General features: G+C 35.2%; 2 protein-coding genes across 5 annotated transcripts in view; one reads left to right on the forward strand and one right to left on the reverse strand.

Annotated features, from left to right (window-relative positions):
• shot (dystonin-like protein short stop) overlaps positions 1 to 18,021 on the reverse strand; it is a 495,344-nt gene that overhangs the window by 7,913 nt on the left and 469,410 nt on the right. For all 4 annotated transcript variants that reach the window (XM_088229644.1, XM_088229645.1, XM_088229643.1 and 1 more), the window contains 6 exons: positions 10,714 to 10,928; positions 8,457 to 8,608; positions 7,172 to 7,290; positions 6,660 to 6,828; positions 4,257 to 4,325; positions 1,254 to 1,610 (listed from right to left, as the gene is read on the reverse strand). In XM_088229644.1, the coding sequence (XP_088085770.1) occupies positions 1,254 to 1,610; positions 4,257 to 4,325; positions 6,660 to 6,828; positions 7,172 to 7,290; positions 8,457 to 8,608; positions 10,714 to 10,928 (1,081 nt within the window). The remainder of the gene's footprint in view (positions 1 to 1,253; positions 1,611 to 4,256; positions 4,326 to 6,659; positions 6,829 to 7,171; positions 7,291 to 8,456; positions 8,609 to 10,713; positions 10,929 to 18,021) is intronic.
• Positions 15,532 to 17,823, forward strand: wls (Wnt ligand secretion mediator). The gene has a single exon (XM_088229648.1). The coding sequence runs from the start codon at positions 15,625 to 15,627 to the stop codon at positions 17,260 to 17,262; it is 1,638 nt and encodes a 545-aa protein (XP_088085774.1). The 5' UTR covers positions 15,532 to 15,624; the 3' UTR covers positions 17,263 to 17,823.

The raw sequence follows: 18,021 nt of genomic DNA on the forward strand, positions 1-18,021 counted from the left end.
TTAACCCTGTCAGGAACTTCGAGCAATATAGCCAAATTTATGTTCGCTGGATCAACTTTTTCAGGATTTTTATCCGAGATTAGGAATCGTATTATTCAGATATCTAACTACATATATCAAAAGCCTAATGTATTACAATTAATTGTATTCGTTTTGAATATTATAAATCATCATTTAAAATTACATTTGTTTGCAAATTTGTGGTTTTGGCATTGGATGGATGATATACGTATGTGTGAATCATGCAATGAAAGTGTATGGAGGAAAATAATATGTGATTTTTATATTTTGACGATTTCATGGTGTATGCTAATTTACAAAAAGCAGTGCTGTTAAAACAAAATGTTCAACACAATTGTGTGCTTCGTTGAAATAAAATTATACATATTAATTATAGACAATTCTATAACAGGATAAGATGTGAAGATATGGTATCGAAATATTTAAATGCATGATGCAAATCAAAATATTGAGTTGGGTTATGTTTCTTTGGCGGTGTCGGGGATTACAGATCAGAGTTTCAATGTTTGACTCTCTACCACAATTTTTTTTCAGAAATCATCTAGTTTCCAGGGCCCCAATTACAATACGGAAACGAACAGAATTACCATCAATTTTAGAATTTTACGTACAAAAAAAAATATATTTTCAATTTAAAACATGTGCAATTACATGTTACCGACCAAGATACTTAAAATTTTTATGCAAATATTCATATTTTCATATTTTTTTATTTTAAATTTGGTATTGTGATGACTCTGTTATTCTTATTCAGAAAAATGGGGGCAGTCCTATATAAGCTCCTGACATCCTGTGACTTCGTAGTACTTAAATGTATCGAGGTATTAGGTAAGGAGCGAGCGCTCTAACATCCTCAAGTTTAGCCTGAGGCCCCCCGAGGACGCGGCTTCCTTTGTGATATAAAGCATCACATTCGCGGAGAATGTGTACAGATGTTTCCTCATCTGCACTGCAGAACCTACATCTAGAAGATTCAGAGCGGTTCATTCTAGCGAGGTGTTTATTCAATCTGCAGTACACTGTAAGGGCTCTAGTAATAACTTTGTAAACATCCCATCGTAATCGGGTCCCAGTATTGGAAAAAGAAATGGTTTGATGTTTTAAAGAAATGAAATGACGGTGTTAATATTTTTAATTACAACGAAGCACATTGTGTATTATGAACAACAACAAAAAACCATTACAAAAACGCGAACATATAAAGGCAGTGCATAAATCTCCACTCAAAGTACCGTGGCTGTTTGTCAACACTGGGAGATCGCTCCACAGCCGTAGTGCTACAACTCGTCTCCGAGAACGGTTGCTGACCGACGCCGGAGATGCTATAGCTCGAGTTGGAGCTGCTGGCGTTCGATATGTTGGAAATGTTGAACAGCGAAGAGTCCTCTTCCGGAGATCTCTGCTCGTTCTGAGCTTCCGGCTTGCGGTGAGGAGACTCGGATCTAGACTTCTCCCTCCTGTCGCTCGGGGCGCTTTGGCCCACGAACAGGGGTATCTTGGATCCCGGCGCCGGTTGTATCGGGTGGGAATGTGACTTGGAATGTTTCATACTCTCGTGGCCGAGGGAAGCCGGTTGAGATGATGATTTGCTGTGTTATCGCATCCCCGGGTAGCAAGAGTGGAGAACACATCACATTAATATAAGCAGATTTCATTTTTGTGTACAGTACGTCCGACAAAGACATAATTATAATATAACCAAACACATGTGGCCTTCTCGTATCAAATATACAAACAGTACCATAATCCCAAATGTGTATGCATAAAGATTTAATCAAATTGCCCACTAAAAACCAGATAAAATTATCAAGATATTTTATACAAGATGTTTTGGCATTTTCATGAATCAAATTCAATTAATTCCACACAACTGCGATAATAAAACCGATTAATAGTCGAGGATATTGCACACAAAATTGCAATAGTTTTTTTGCTAAATAATATCATCTGGTTTTTAGTGGGTAAAATGCCATCACCATTAAAAATAATCCTAATGATTTGAATGAAAATTATCAAAGTAACGAGATGCAATTATTCATTGTTATAAAAAAGGATTTTAATTAAGTTTTTTTTATAAATGTCGGGAATCTTTGAAAAGCATCTTATATACGAGGATCGATTGATATGCTCAACCCCAGACTTATTTTGAAATGAATGAGATAAAGTTTTTGTAGCTCATTTTTCGACCTAGTTCCCTTGGACGGTGAAATTCTTTCAGCGATGCTTCGACATTTCTATAGCTTCCTTGCAGAATATTTAGCCCTAGCACACAAGGCGTCAAGTTTCAATGAGGTCATGTGCCGTGTAGATGGGTGGTTGGCAGGAATTGGACAAATATTCTACCAGGAAGCTACAGAAATGTTGGAGCATCACTGGAAGATAAGTCCAGGATGACAATGTCAAAAATAAGGTACAAAAATGTATTCTTGTCCATTTTGAAATAGGTCAGGGATGGAAAATATCAATTAACCCTCGTACATAATTTTAACGTTAACAAGTTATCTAATAGACAATAGATTTATTTACTAAATATAATTTGTGCAATGAAGGGTTTCTGTACAATAAAATATAATCAAGTTTGAAACCAATTTTGTACAGGTGAAGAATTTGTTCATTTAAGATTGCTGGTAAAGATAGTTAAAAGATTGACTAAACTTTAATTTAAAATACAAAAATACAAATTCTATGACCCCTTCTGCGCAAAAGCACAATATAAAAATTATCAAACACATAAGTAACATCCAAAATATCTCAATATTAAAAATAATCATAGTAATATATTGTATTGCTCTCCTCCATATAGCCCAGTGCTAAACAAACGCTATGTCCCCTCCCCCCCAAGCAGAAACAATCTCCGGAAAACACAAAACTATTGGAAAACCACAGCACAAAGACACAACTTAGGACGGATAGGACACAACTCGGGAAGTAAAGGAACGCAGACACATTTTGCGTAGACACAATAAAGATCGAAGAGAAAAAGAAAAATAAAAGAGAATGATATAAAAATTTAGATATAAAATAATATAGTAAATTACCCGCACTGAGTTGACATATTTTTAGTATGGGGCTTTATAACTAAAAACAGATCTTCATTTTCCTACTCCAGTAGTGCATTTTAATGCAGCGTATCCTGAACATTTGATGCATGGAGGCAAGATGTTTAGTCACGCTTTAGATCCAGTGCACCGACTTAATTAAAAGTTAAAAATCACCTTTTTAAAAAAATATTCCATTTCGAGCTGGCCAAGAATCGAACCAGACTTTAGGTACGGTAAGCAAATGCTCTGATCCAGTGGTACTTCACCGGTGCACCGTGAAACAAATTATAAAAGTAGAAAAATTAGCAAAATAATGAAAACAAAGAGTCGTTTGCGAAATTATTGTTACAGTTTTTAGTTTCATATTTGTCTACAATAAACTATCGTTTAGTTATCACTAAAAAAAAAAAAAAGAAAGAAATAGATTTGGAAAAAAAGACAGAGATGCCTGGAGGATATTTGTGGACGCCATATTTTTATTAAAATTTGCGTACTTATAATTTACCCAAATATTTCAATTTTGGTGGCCATTTTCAACGAGTTGTAAATAACTCACTATCAGAAAAAGAAAATCCAGTTGGATTAGAGAGGGGTTCGAACCTCGGACCTCTGATCCGTGAGTCCGCAACACTAGCCACGGGACCACAACCCGATTCGAATATGCTTCAACTAGGGAACAGACGTGGAATGGTGATGATGATATCAAATATTCCATTTTTGAATTTCCAAAATCTGCAAAATCTGGCAAACTCATTGAATTGATTTTACATTTTGCTAAGGGTATTTATTAGTTGCAGTTTTTCCAGATATGTTTATATCTATTGTTTAATGTTTTTCTAACTGTTACTTAATTCGTCTTATTTGTAATAAAAGTTATGTCTGTATATTTTTCTTTGTATTCTGGCCATTTGATTTTAATGCAGCGCAATTTTTTCTTATGATCAAAAATGCACTATGACTTTGTAAAGGTTAAGAACCACAGCTCTGACCAGTACACCGCAAGATGGAATTAATCTCCAGTTGATTTCATATTTATAAAATAGTTGTGTGTTCTTTTAATTGTTTTATTGTGTCTGTTCGGGAAGGGCAAGGATCGGTTTTGGTGTGAGAACTACGTTGGGGCGTGTAGATAGTGAGGAGAAACAGCAAAATAACACAACACCCGGTGCCAATAATTTGTCCTTGCTTCTGTACCTGGCTAAGGATCCCGTTGCAGACAATGTAGGAATACTCGAAGTTCTGAACATCCCACTTCCCGTATACCTAATGGGGAGTTTACACAAATTTTTCTTGTATTTTAAGTCAGTCAAATTGTATGCACATATGTAAATACGCAGTCAACACATCAAGTAAAAAGGGAATATTTTGATATTAACCACTTCATGGTGCTTTAAAGATCGATTGTCTCATGGTCAAATATGATTAATTGTGATCAATTTGGCATGCATTTTTGCCAAACAATTGACGGTAAAATATTACTGTTATTATTATTTGTTATAGGCAGGCAGCCTTCGCTCGCCTTATCTCGTATACTGCTTTTTGCATCTTCCTTTAAAAAAAGCATCCAAATGGTTTCTGAACTATAGTCTTTAAAATATAGCTTGATTAGAATGATAGTTGTCAGCAAAAGTGACGACATAAGTTTGTAGTAACGTCTAAGGAGTGATTTATATTGAAACACAAAAAATCATTCATACCTGGCTTGTTGATTAATTTTTTTAATACAATGCTTGACATATAAATCAACATAATTATATAAAATCAGCTTAAAAACTAAAAAAAAAACTCAAATAAACCCAAAATTCTTCTCGAAAACTTTTTCCCTCTCTGTTGAAATAAATTTAAATATGAACAACTCCCTAGGGAGGAAATCCAGCCAGTCTGCAAGCATTTGGACATAATCAAACATTGTCAAATAAACCTAATTATTAACGACGTTCTTACAAGGTTATATCATTTTGCTAAAATGTTAGTGATGGGACAAATTGATCAATGTAAATTGATCAAATAAAAAATAATTCATCTGTTTTTGTTTAAGAAAAAAAGTATTTAATGTTTTATTTTTTAGTAAGTAATTATTTTAAACATACTATAATAGGCTTGTTTTTGCATTTTTATATCAATTTTCGGAAACAGAGTCTCATGTTTGCATGAAAAAACTGATAAAATCGATTTGATCGGTACATGATCAGTGATCAGTGATCAGTAATTTCTCATCACTAGTGACATGCATTTGGCAGCTGTCATTTTAATCATGCTATATTTTAAGGAATACAGTTCAGAACTAATGGACATCTAGACTTAGAAATTTATTCCAGTCTGAAACCACCCTGCTGGAAAGGAAGTTTTTCTTGGGATCGAGATGAATTTGGGGATGATAAGAGCTTCCAGTTACGAACCCGTAAATTGGGTTTGAATGATACATCTCACGCAGGGGACAGTAATAATGTAAGCCTATCTACCCTCAAGTCCTATCTCTTCCGTCGTTCTGCCCATGATGTAGTCCTGGTGCTTTTAATCTACCGTGACAGGGCATACTTTTGAGAAGTTTGAGGATTTTTATAGCACATCTTCGGACTTCACACAAAATCGGTCTTATTTTTAAGAATTGTCGTATAGGTTTACAATAAAATCAGTTTTAAGAATTTATCTTATATGGCGCTAATAGTTTTACACAACACATGTCTTACCTGCATTGTTGTGGTCAAAATACAATATGGGGTACAACGTCCATAAATCGATGACACACACATATGCGCCAAATGATTTTATTAGAAATCTAGAGCGCCGACCGAAGAAGTAACTTAGCATTTTCAGTTTAACATAATACATTATAATGTGCAAGACCAATATTATTACGACAAATTACAATCATTTTTAAAGTTTTTTTCCAAGGTAACATGAAGTGGTTAGTAACAAATGAAAAGTATAAAGATATATTAAAAAACACAAAAGGGTGACATAAAAACCATTTTGGCATTTGAAAAAGGAGTACGAAGTTACAATTTCTTGAAAATATGGTCCCGACAATGAGCATTCATTGTTTGTACAGCATTCCACTGAATAATGCAGTTTGAAAGATCCTAATATAAAAATAAAATACTTGTAGTATTTCATTTTCAAGAAAAAATAATTGTATCAGATTTCCCGTAGGGCTGAAGTTCCTCATTTGATGCCTTTACTGGGAAAAATCAATTTGAATGTTTGACTCGACCAAAGTCTTTTCCGGTTTTCCTTATTCATATTTTGGACATGACCATATTTGTTCCTTAAAATTGTTTCGATAAAATATATTTTGAAAAAAAATATCTGGAATTATTTTAAATGCAATTAATGGTATTCATCAGAAAACAATTTTTTAAAAAGTACGTTTTTGTACTAAACCTCAGGATTGAAAGGACTTTATCAGTTGGCAAAGTTCGAAAAATGACATATAACTGCATTTGAACCTGTTTTCTGAAATTTTGTCATTTAGAGGGTTAAATCAGTATGCTGACGATATGTTGAGCAAATCGTATCATGTATTAATTTTTTGCAGATTATCAACTTCGCATTGACCTTACGAAATGATTAGTTTACAATATTTGTGAGCCTAACCTTCCTGGCGCGGGGCTGATGAGGCCGGTGGGAGTCCGCGCCCTCGTGCTGCCGTTGGAGGCCCCCAGCTTAGAAACGGCGGTCCTCGGCGTGGAGAGCCCGGAGCGGGCCGTGTTGGTCGAGGGGGCGATCCTGCGGGACAGCGGGATGCGAGAAGGCGTCCCGTCATCTGCGAAAAATAGTTTTTTTAGATCCTCAGATAAGCAGAATGATCTTGAAAGGTATGCTTTACCATAACCTCTAGTGTCCCTGGGTATGTACGTAGACTTCAGTTTTTTGATCAGTCAAACTAGTCTATATAAACTGGATAAACCAAAATCTCAAGTCTGGTCATGTCAAAAGCAGACACAACCGAAGGCCATATATGACAAGATGTATGAATGTAGAAGAAGCAAGGAATATATTTCAGGATAGATGTGTGCGGCGGTCCATCCTCTTTACCTGCCCCTGCGAAGAAATGGCGTGATGATAGTAGTCCGTTAATTAATAAAAAATAAACGGCGATAGATTACCTGTGCTGTCCAAGGACAGGTTTGAGCCGTGCCTGGAGGGGGGTTTAGATCCTGTGCGACTTGCCGGGCGGGAAGATGGTCGTGACGAAGGTCCAGAGCCACCGGGGGTAAGGGTCGATCTACAAACAAATATATATTAATTGAGTCAATTGGATCCTCGACTCTTCCATCTGTTGACTTTTGTGAAGTAAAAGAACTGAAACCTTTATCATGCGGGTGATATTCATCCGGCTGAACCTCTCACCTGATAAGGGTTTCAGCTCTTTCACTTCACAAAAGTCAACAGATGGAAGAGTTGAGGAAATGTGGTGAATGTTACACAGTTTGTAAAGTGGCTACTGAAACCAGCCGATGACAAGCTATAAGCCCTGTAGATGCCTAGACCTATATATTTCCTTCTCTAAAATGTTTTCCATCTCCGGTGTAGTATGTTACAAAAGCTCCCTAGGGGGTTGAATCCAGTTCATGTCTACAAAAATTTGGACAAACTCAAAACATTGTTCCTAGTTTTGGATTTTATGTCAAAGATTTACATACCTCTTTTGAAAAATCATAAAATGGCATACTCAGTTGATATTTTTTAAAAACTGGACAAAATGAATTTCGGAAATGGGTGACTCAAATAGAAATAGGACCAGTAGTATGGAGTAAGTAGGCATCTTCGAGACTGCCTTGGCAAAAGCGCTCGTTGGTCAAAATAATAAAAAGTAAAACTAAACCGAGAAGTTTCATTGATAAGTTTATTTACAATTTTATCATAATCATCACTAAATAATTTCACCTAAAATATAGAGTCATGACTCCAAGAAGCAAGTTAGCATTTTCTATTGAATTCAATTTTACGAAACACGAGAGCATCGTCCTGCAGTACATTAACATCTTCCCTACCATGGAGAAATGAACAACAAAGAAACGTGGCCTATAAAGAAACCACAGGGGGCAGTCAACGCCCAATTCAGTTCAGCACCAGTCAACCCAGCAAGTCCAGTTCAACGCAGTCACTCAGTTCCAGCAAGTAGTTCAAGAGCAGTCTCTTCAACCCATCGTCATTGCTACACAACCGAGTGCTGTATCTTATTTGCCATGTAATAATACGCATTAAACAACAACCTCGTGTCATCTGTCAATCTCTAACTGGGGTAGGAGCTCCAACCCTCAACCGTCAAATCCGGATTCGAACCGTGGACCTTTGATCCTCGAGTCCACAACACTATCGCGGGACCATAATCCGGTTCGAATAAAAAAGGTGTTAGGTAAAATGATAAATTATTATAATTACACTGACCTGGCGAGAGTCGGTTTCTTCAAAGCCGATCGGGGTGTCTGTCCCAAGGAGGCTTCGTTGTCGCTCAGCGAATCTGGTGTGCCCGCAGAAAGGGAGGAACGAGTCGCTCTGGTCGCGCCCATCGGCACCGATCTGGCAGACCTTTCTCGCACCTAGCCGTCATAATAACCAATTAGTCGAACGATGCAATTATCTTACAATGCTCTTCTTCGTGAGTACAAGCTGGCACTCACCGTGATTGGAATAAGGATGAGATTTACTTAGAAGAACTTAGGCGAGTTTAACAAGTGTACAGCAATAAGTGAATTTTTTTAAGAAGTAGGATTATAAAACAATTTCCTTTTAAAAATATTTATGTGCCTGTAAAAGGCTAAAAAAAATTGTAAAAATTTAACAGAAAAAACCTTTTAAAAATACATGGCAACTGGAAATCTGAAAAAAATATAAATGCCATATTTCCTCGATTACAAGATGCATGTTATTTTCTATATTGGTGACTGTGAATTCGATGGCGTCTTACAATCGCTGTAAAATTTTGCAGTTTTGATGAATCATCACTGATTAGGGAGGGGGTCAGTTGGTAGTCGAGTGATAGTAACCACTGCCTAAATAAACATTTTGATTTGAGAAAAGTTTTCTGCAATTGGAAAAATGTCTACATTTTAATAAAAAAATATTTATACTAATTTTAAAAGCTACAAACCATAGAAGATGAAAAAAAAATGAATGTTGCAAAATTTCGAATTATTCAATGGAACATTTAATTAATTTCAAGTGTATGAAATTGAAATTCACAAGAAAATTGAATTTAGAATGCAACTAAACTAATGTGTTGGTTTTTAGGCAGGTACTTACCTAACTGCCATAAAACTAGTTTTAAACTAATCAATCGGAAGACGTATTGTAGAAATAAAAAATGTTTAATTATTTATATTTTGTTAAAAATTTATTATATTTACTTAAACTATGTATAAATTTTACATTAATGGAGTCTTGTTAATATTGGGGGTTAGATCAGACTTACCACGCAGATTGGATCCAGTTTTGCATATTGATATTTTCAGACCATAATAAAATATAATAACATTATCATTATTTGATAAACAAACACACATACATCACAAAACATTAGCATACAACCACACAACTTAATAAAAATTAGACAAAACATCAAATCGACTTTTGGATATTTCAAATTTGGATCAAAATCAGTGCCTCTAAAAATCAATGTTGCCAGGTAAAAAAGTTTAAAGCAATTTAAGATAAAAGAGTAACTAAGTACCTACCTAAAATAAATAGCAACATAATTTTCTAAATACAATGTGTTTTTTCTTTTTCATTCTACAATTTAATTTAAAAAAACTATAGTCAAATAAAATTTTGTTTAATTAAAAAGATGGGATTAATTATAAATGACCTCACTCAAAGGGGGAGAGAGAATTCAATAATACAGATACGAATTTTCACAGAAGCAATAAAATATATAGAAAAGATGTGGGTTAAAAATATAACAATATAATAAATTATAGAGATGTTTAATATTTCTCAACTAAAATGGAGAATCAAACCAACCGCTTTTGTATTTAAAAATAAAAATTTAATTTAAAAAAAAAAAAACAAAAATACAGACATTTTATGAAATGGATAAACCGTTTTTAATGGACAAAGGGGACAATAGAGTCAGAGATAAATGAGAACAAAATGTAGGGGTAAGATGGTGCATTTCAATTCGTGGGTTTCCTTCATTCTCGACTTTCGTCATGATCAGAAGTGACGCTATGCAAAAAAAATGCCAACATGAGAATATGCATTAATTATAAAACAATTGTTAAAAACAAAACTGATATATTGTTTCATTCGTAAATACAGTAAAATTTATTGAATAAACAGATTTTTAAGTATACTTTTAACGTACAAAAATAATAACACTGACAGTTTCATAGCTTTGGAAACGAGTTACACATAAATATGTTGATTTTTCTCACACAAATGTTCGCTGTGTATCGTGATTTGCTATCTGGTTATTTTGAATTGTTAAGGGCAATGCAATATTTGCTGAATCTGAGATGCGCCTAGTAAGGGAACGACGTGTCATTTATGGAAAATCCCATAGCAAAAAATATGTATAATATAACATATAATGTAATTAATAAAAGTAGGCATTTTGTAACAATTTAGTAAAATGGGTACTGGCATAGAATCACACACACACACATCAATCTAATCTAGATAGTAAATATGGCGACGCTTGTTTTACCCAGAACTGCTGGGGGTGATGTGTCTGGTGAGGCTGGTGGTAGTGATGCAGGTGTCCAGAAGCCACGGAAGAGCCCTGCGGGCGCGAGTGCGCGTACACGAAGGCCTGCTTTGTGCCGTGCGTGCTGCCCACGTGCAGTGGGTAGGAGCACGGCAACTCCTCGCGCTGCCTCAGGGCGTCGAATATCGGCCGCAGCTGCTCCATGAATTCTTCGGCTGCTCGAGCGTACGCACGGACAAGGTCGGCGAGAGGGGACGGGATCCAAATTCGAATTTGTCAAGGATGTAGGGAAGAATTCATCAAGTGCGGATATAATGTCAGTGGAAGGTGAAAGGGAACGAGTCAAAAAATTAAAGTAGAGGAACATTCAGAATCATCATTTAAGCCAAGAAGAATAGGTACAGATCCAAATTCAAATTTGAGATATTCGAGTGAATGTACGTACATAAAAGTTGGTAAAAAATAAAAGTATCCAAATTGAAATTTGGTGAAAGAAATATAGGTCATAAATTTATATTTAGAAGGAGCATTCAAAGTCATCATTCAAGTAGAAAATTCCAAATCAAAATGTGACGTTAAGAATCATTATTTGAGTACACACACATAAAAGTAATAAGATTAAATTTAAAATTTAATAAGAACATTAGGAATCGCCATTCGAGCACACGGATAGATAAAACAATGATGTAAAGGAACATGGTACAAATTCAAATTTGGGGGAACGTTTGGGATCGTGGTTTGATCAGATTTTAAACGGGTGATAATGAAAGTCAGTTGCCAAAACAGCCGTGTTGTATGAGAAAAATATGGGAATTTAAAAAATGGGTAAGAGGGGTGGAGATGGTATGAATTTCCGATTGAAAAGAAAAAAAGGAGACAATAAAATGTTAGACTATTCAGAATTAATATTATATTTAAGGTGCTAACACTTAAAGGAATTTTCGATTTGTATTATAAAGTGATAGCACCAAAAATTTTTAATAAGATAAATACGATTATAAATAGGAATCTAGTATTTTTTGGGATTGACGATGGTGAATTGTTAATTTAAATTTATAAACTCTATGTGTTTTTCTTCATTTTTAATTTGACGTATTTAAGAGTGATTTTTAAATAAGAATATTTAAAAAATGATTTAGTAATTTATTTATTTTTTAAAACTGTTAGGACATTTATTTTTTTAGCTCGGCACACACATTTTTAAAAAGTATCTTCAAGATGCAACAAAACTCAAAAAACAATGCACAAAAACAAAACTGCAATAAATTTTTAAGGGGAAAAAACTCTACGTCTGGCAATACTTAGAAGAGGTTTTGGCGGTTTTTTTCAAAATGGGAAGGAAAAGATTTGAAAAATGTTATAGCCGCCAAAATAAAACATAAACTTAAAATATAAGTGTTTTAACTTGACGGAAACTAAGAACATTAAGAATTCAAATCAAATATGGTGGGGTGATGGAAGGGAAATCGATTGGAATGAAAAATACAATAAAATATGACTTTTTCCACCTACCTTTGTAAAGATGGCCACCGTTTTCATAGAAGGAGTCGCCGACAAAAGATAGATATGCGTGCTACCAAAATCCATACTAAGATCATATACTGTGTAGTCCCATTTTACAAGTAGTGCTTTTATGCATAATGGCAACAATTATATAAAAAGTAAAATAAAACTGACAAAATCTAACTGTGCTTCATTCACTTCCAAATATTGCTATTAGCAAGTCATTCATGCATGCTTATATCCGTTTATCATATAAATTAAAATTAAAAATATCTAAATTCCGACATACAAAGATGTGTCAGAATATTTGGATATTTTTACTTGACTACATACCTGTTTTTCTGCTCACCGGAGTCCATATTGGTTAATTACGAATTAAAAATATATATCTAAGAATGATTTCTAATGAAATATAAATATTATCTACTAATATAAGAATACATACATAATATAAACAAGATTATATTTTAATGTAAATGTTTATATTAATAATAACTTATATTGTGAAGTACGGGATGTATTAATTATTATATTTAATTGAATCAAGACCAAAGAAGAGTAAGATGCATAATTCCTTTTTAATTTGAATTTTCGAATAGGAAATTCAGTGTTGCAATAAAAAAAAGGTTTTGAAAATTACATTATTTAAATCTGAATCTGGGTTAAGTTGTATTACAAACAAATTTCTTTGGTCAAGATTTTTATCGGAGTTTTTTGTAGTATTTTTTTGTCTCTTCTGGCCACTCTCCATACCTTAGTGATGGGCCCAGCGCTGCCTATAGTTGGCGGAGTGTTGGTCGAGGACCTCGGCGTCTTGGACTTGAATGCGGTCATGCTTTGCGACACTCCGTCGGCCAGAATGAATTGTTCCCTCAACTCGATGTTGGTACGGCCCTTGGCTGTTTTGTACGCGGGTGTGGGTTGCGTGACGTGGTCCGAGCGTGTAGGGAGAGGAAACGGAACGGGAAAGGAGTGAATTTACAGGAAAAAGCATCAAAGAATTAAAAAAAATTATAAAAATAAGAAGAAATAAAAGAAAAAAAAAAGAATAATTTGATAAGTGAGCGAAGAGAGATAGGAGATAGCAAAGAAAGGCGTGGAATAAAATGAAAATAAAAAAAAACAATCAGAAAAGTATAGTTTTTATATAAATGAAATTTGGATTAAGTGGTGGATATTTTTGTAATGAATGTGGGAGGGACAAAAACGGAATGTTGTCATTAGTATTTTTGCAATCAAATTTTGACGGACATCAAAATTTTTAATTCACACAACATTCAAACAGTCTTGAGATTGAAGGGTCTATTATGCCCTGACAACATCCAGCCGTGTATACTGAGAGAAATATTCACCAGAGCACTAATTACACAAGCGGTATTTTCTTGATTAAAATGTAACAAAGACATAAAAATTATTTTATTTTAAATAGTGAAATGTATATTAAATGATACCGGAGAAAAAAATATGAGTACATGTTTTGATTTAAAGAAAACTTAGAAGATTTTCTTTAATTACTAAATATTACATTGCAAATCTACGAAATAAATGAAAAATCATCTCAATAAACAGATGATTGGTGTAAAATATCTTGACTGAATGCCTTCAGAAAAGATTAAAGTGGGATTAAAACAACTAACATTGCAGACTTGCTGTGTTTGTCAATTTTCTCTAATAATGAATATTTCTTGCAATACGCACATATCAAATAAAATGCGTGTAAAACAAAAAAGTAGCAAATGCGTAGATAAAAATGAAAATCTTGACTGTGTTTCGATTTAATTTTAGGTATTTCAATTGTATTAAAAACTTCGTAATTAAATGTACTTTTTTTTATTCTTAATAAAAATCAAACAAAACCAAGATTTCCAATAAAATAAAAAATAAACTGCAAACTAAAATAAGTTTGTAAGTTTTCTAATAACGTGATGTAATAAATTAAAAAATAAAACACAAAATGTGCGTTGAAACAAGTAGTCGTGTACAGTTAGGTAACTAGTCTACTACTACAAAAGAAAATATACCATTTCAAAGAAAAATAAACCACAAAATACGACAGTAAATAAAAATAATGTGTTATTTTTTGTTAGGATTTGTTAAAACGTTCCACATTATTGATATTTATAAAGAAAACAAAACGAAAAAACCAAACCAAATCGTAATTGATGTTAGTAAAGAGATAAAAAAATAATAATTACCAAAAAGCGTTTTTATCAAAAGTGCTACATTTAAATAAACAAAAAAGGTTACAATTTCATCTTTCAACATTGCAAATGATTTGACGATTAATATTAGGTAAAGAGGATAATTATAAACAGCAAGTGGGTACTTGTATTTAAGCATTTGTTTAATTGATTGCAATTTTCAAGAACAATGTGGAAAGATGAAGGAAAATGTTGACCTAAGTAGGCTCTTACCAAGCGGGCAACAAGCCTCATGTTGTTCCGGTTTGCACGGGTCGGGTAAGGGAAGGACTAGTGACACTACTCAAAATGTAAAACCAAAACAGGGAGAGGGGTGGATGATGAAGTTAAACAAAACCAGGTTAACGCAAAATCAAAATTATCAAAAAAACAAATGAGGACCGTATAAATCGCAACCGTTGTTAAATGATGCAAAAGACATCAGAAGTTGCCGTCAAAATAAAACAAATGAAAAACATAAAAAAGGAATCGTGGATTGAACGAAGGGGTTTGAACAAAAGCATCGTATTAGTACAGGTATAATCATTAGTGGATCTAACATGAATGCGTTGGTTATAACGGAAAATATATTTATTGTTAAAGCCCACAAAAGCGGATCCTTCCACCCCCTGTTAAGGGAGTGAGGCAGTATTTTGTGCCCTTTCGGAACAACTAAAATGGTTGGTGACATATTTTATTATAATTCGTTATTGTTGTATTATTTATTTAAATAAATGTTAGAATAAACAAACAAAAAAACTATTTGTTAGCACATCAAGGTTAAACGGGTTATTTGGTCGACAAACAAACGTTGTCTCGTGTATTTGTGACTTCTCTGTAGTAATCGTATGAAAATGTTAAATTAAAATATATAATATGGTAATATTATCTGTCGAATATTTTAAGTGATTTATCCCAAAACATACATAGATCTGACATAAAATAATAATACTAACTTAAATCTAAAACAATGATAAAGAGATCGAGTTTTAAAATGTATAATCGGAAAACAAAATCCGACCTCGGATGCGTAGGTAGGTTCCGAGAAATAATTATTCGAATGGCCAGTAAAAGAATGACGTAACCACTTCAACAAATCTATTTTAGTCTTACGGCAACACCGAAGCGTCTTGTCAAACGCGTTCGGAAAAAACATCGCGGAACACAAAGGAGCCGCCGCTCGGCTCGTTATTTTTATGTTTCCGGTAAAAGTACTCGAATAATCACTATGGCGGGCACGATTATCGAAAATTTAAGCGGCAGAAAGTTGTCCGTGTTAGTCGGCGTGCTTCTATTTTGCCAAATAGCGTGTTTTCTAATCGGCGGGCTAGTCGCACCCATTCCGTCCAGCGCTCAGAACATCCTCGCTACCGTTTGCCGCGATCCTTCCGCGGACTCCAACAACACGGACAGGTGGTTCTACAGCCGGGGAGTAGGAAGATGCGAGGGGCTGGATCTGGACGACTTGGTGAGTCACCAGGTGAAGACCGCGAACCAACTGGTCTTCACTTTTCAAATGCCGATTCCGCGCGAGAACAGCATCTTGGACTTCTCCCGGTGGCAGCAAAACTTGATCGGAGTTCTGCACACGGATATTAAATACCACTCTCAGATGGAAATACAACCGCGGACGCTGCTCACGATAGACGCGCGGCTCGCGTACAGGAACATAGGCGACCCCGACGGAGCGTGGAAATTATACGCGAAATCCGTCGAAAAACGTATTCTCGACTGCAGTATCGACTCTCCCGTCGATTTATACTTGTACAACTGCTCCGCGATTCCCCTGTTCGAGTTGGGATCTTTACACCACGACTTTTACTTGCTGAACGTTCGTCTGCCGATAGCTAGCGATTCGAATATAAACCTGGGGCATCTGAAAGATATGTGGTTGGTTTCTATAAACCAAAATGGTGGATTTACTAAGGTGTGGTTGTCTCTCAAGACAGTTTTCTTCCCGTGCATCATCGCTGTGATGATTTGGTTCTGGCACCGAGTGCACCTGCTGTCGAGGAAGCCCGTTTTGCTAGAGGAGATGCTTCTGTACCTGGGCGGGGCCCTGTGCCTGCTGAACCTGCCTTTAGAATACCTGACCTTGCTGTTCGACATGCCCTTCATGCTGCTGTTGGGAGACATCAGGCAGGGGATATTCTACGCGTCGCTCCTGTCCTTCTGGCTGGTTTTTGCAGGGGAACACATGCTCATTCAAGATACGGCTCCGTCGGGCTCCCTGAAGCAATACTGGAGGCACTTGAGCGCAGTGGTGACCGGATGCGTGTCCCTGTTTGTTTTCGACATGTGCGAGCGCGGTGTGCAACTTCGCAACCCGTTCTACTCCATCTGGGTGACGGACGTCGGGACCAACCTCGCTCTGACCTTCATTATCCTGGCGGGGATCTCTGCGGGAGTTTACTTTCTTTTTCTGTGCGGAATGATCTGGAATGTGTTCCGGAATATTTCTCAAAAGCGCGCAAGCCTTCCGGCCATGTGTTCCGTCCGCCGCCTGCACTACGAAGGGATAATCTACCGCTTCAAGTTCATGATGCTGGCTACTCTGGTCTGCGCGGCGCTGACCGTGATAGGGTTTATTCTGGGACAAGTCGCCGAAGGGCAGTGGAAATGGGATGAAAACATAGAAATCGAGTACTCGTCCGCATTCTTCACCGGCGTGTACGGAATGTGGAATATTTACATATTTGCTCTTATTGTTTTGTACTCTCCGAGTCACAAGAAATGGCCGCTGGTGTCCAACCCGGACAGCCAAAACCTGAGCGAGGAAATCGAGTTCAACCGACTTCCGAATGAGACCAACCCTAGTGAGATATCATCCCTGACATCCTTCATCAGGAAGACAACCGTAGATTGATCAATTTGCGCGGATTTTTACATTACATTCAGTATTATTTTTGAATTTCCTTTATTTACGCTTGAAAATTTTTTTTTCATCACTTTTTATGTTTTAACTGTACGCTTTTTGTACATAATATATTTATGCGTTATTTATAACACTAGATTAAGACTTTCAATGACTTATTAATGAATAATCAAGCTTAATACTTGAAACAATTTTTTTGAATTTCATAATAGTAACCGTAGTATGTAATAATTAACATATTTTAAAAAAATTCTTAAGCTTCTGAATCCAGAAACATGAGATAAAAATGCATTTATTTGTAGGATAGAAATGTAATTCTAGCATGTGAGCCACTAACCTACCGAGACAATGATTTATATATTTATATTTAGCTTGTACGAAACTTTTTACTATGATAAATTGATACATTTTTATAAACTTTTCTATGTAAATTCATATTTTTAGATTTCTACATTAAGCTGTGATTCAATTATTTATTCTGATATTAATTCATGTGCCAGTAGAATGTTGTAATCTTGTCGTCATATTTCAGTTAATAAATGTGATAAGAAATATGTCGGTCTTTTTCTGAATTAGATAAATAGTCTACAAATAAACAAAATAGAGAGGGTATTTGTCAATATTTAAAACTCCATTTTTTCCAAAACTGTCATAAAAATCACAAATTACTATCCTCTTTTGTATTTCGAATACAAAACTTTGGCCAGCTAGGTAAGTAGTAACTATTTAAAATTTAAAACCGGTTATTCT

This window comes from Micrasema longulum, unplaced genomic scaffold (genome assembly GCF_059751315.1).
Source record: "Micrasema longulum isolate JH-2025_06_02 unplaced genomic scaffold, ASM5975131v1 h1tg000691l, whole genome shotgun sequence".
Lineage (NCBI taxonomy): Eukaryota > Metazoa > Arthropoda > Insecta > Trichoptera > Brachycentridae > Micrasema > Micrasema longulum.

Coding starts and splice junctions, on each gene's coding strand:
- wls (XM_088229648.1), top strand. CDS start 15,625: ATGGCGGGCACGATTATCGAAAATTTAAGCGGCAGAAAGTTGTCCGTG.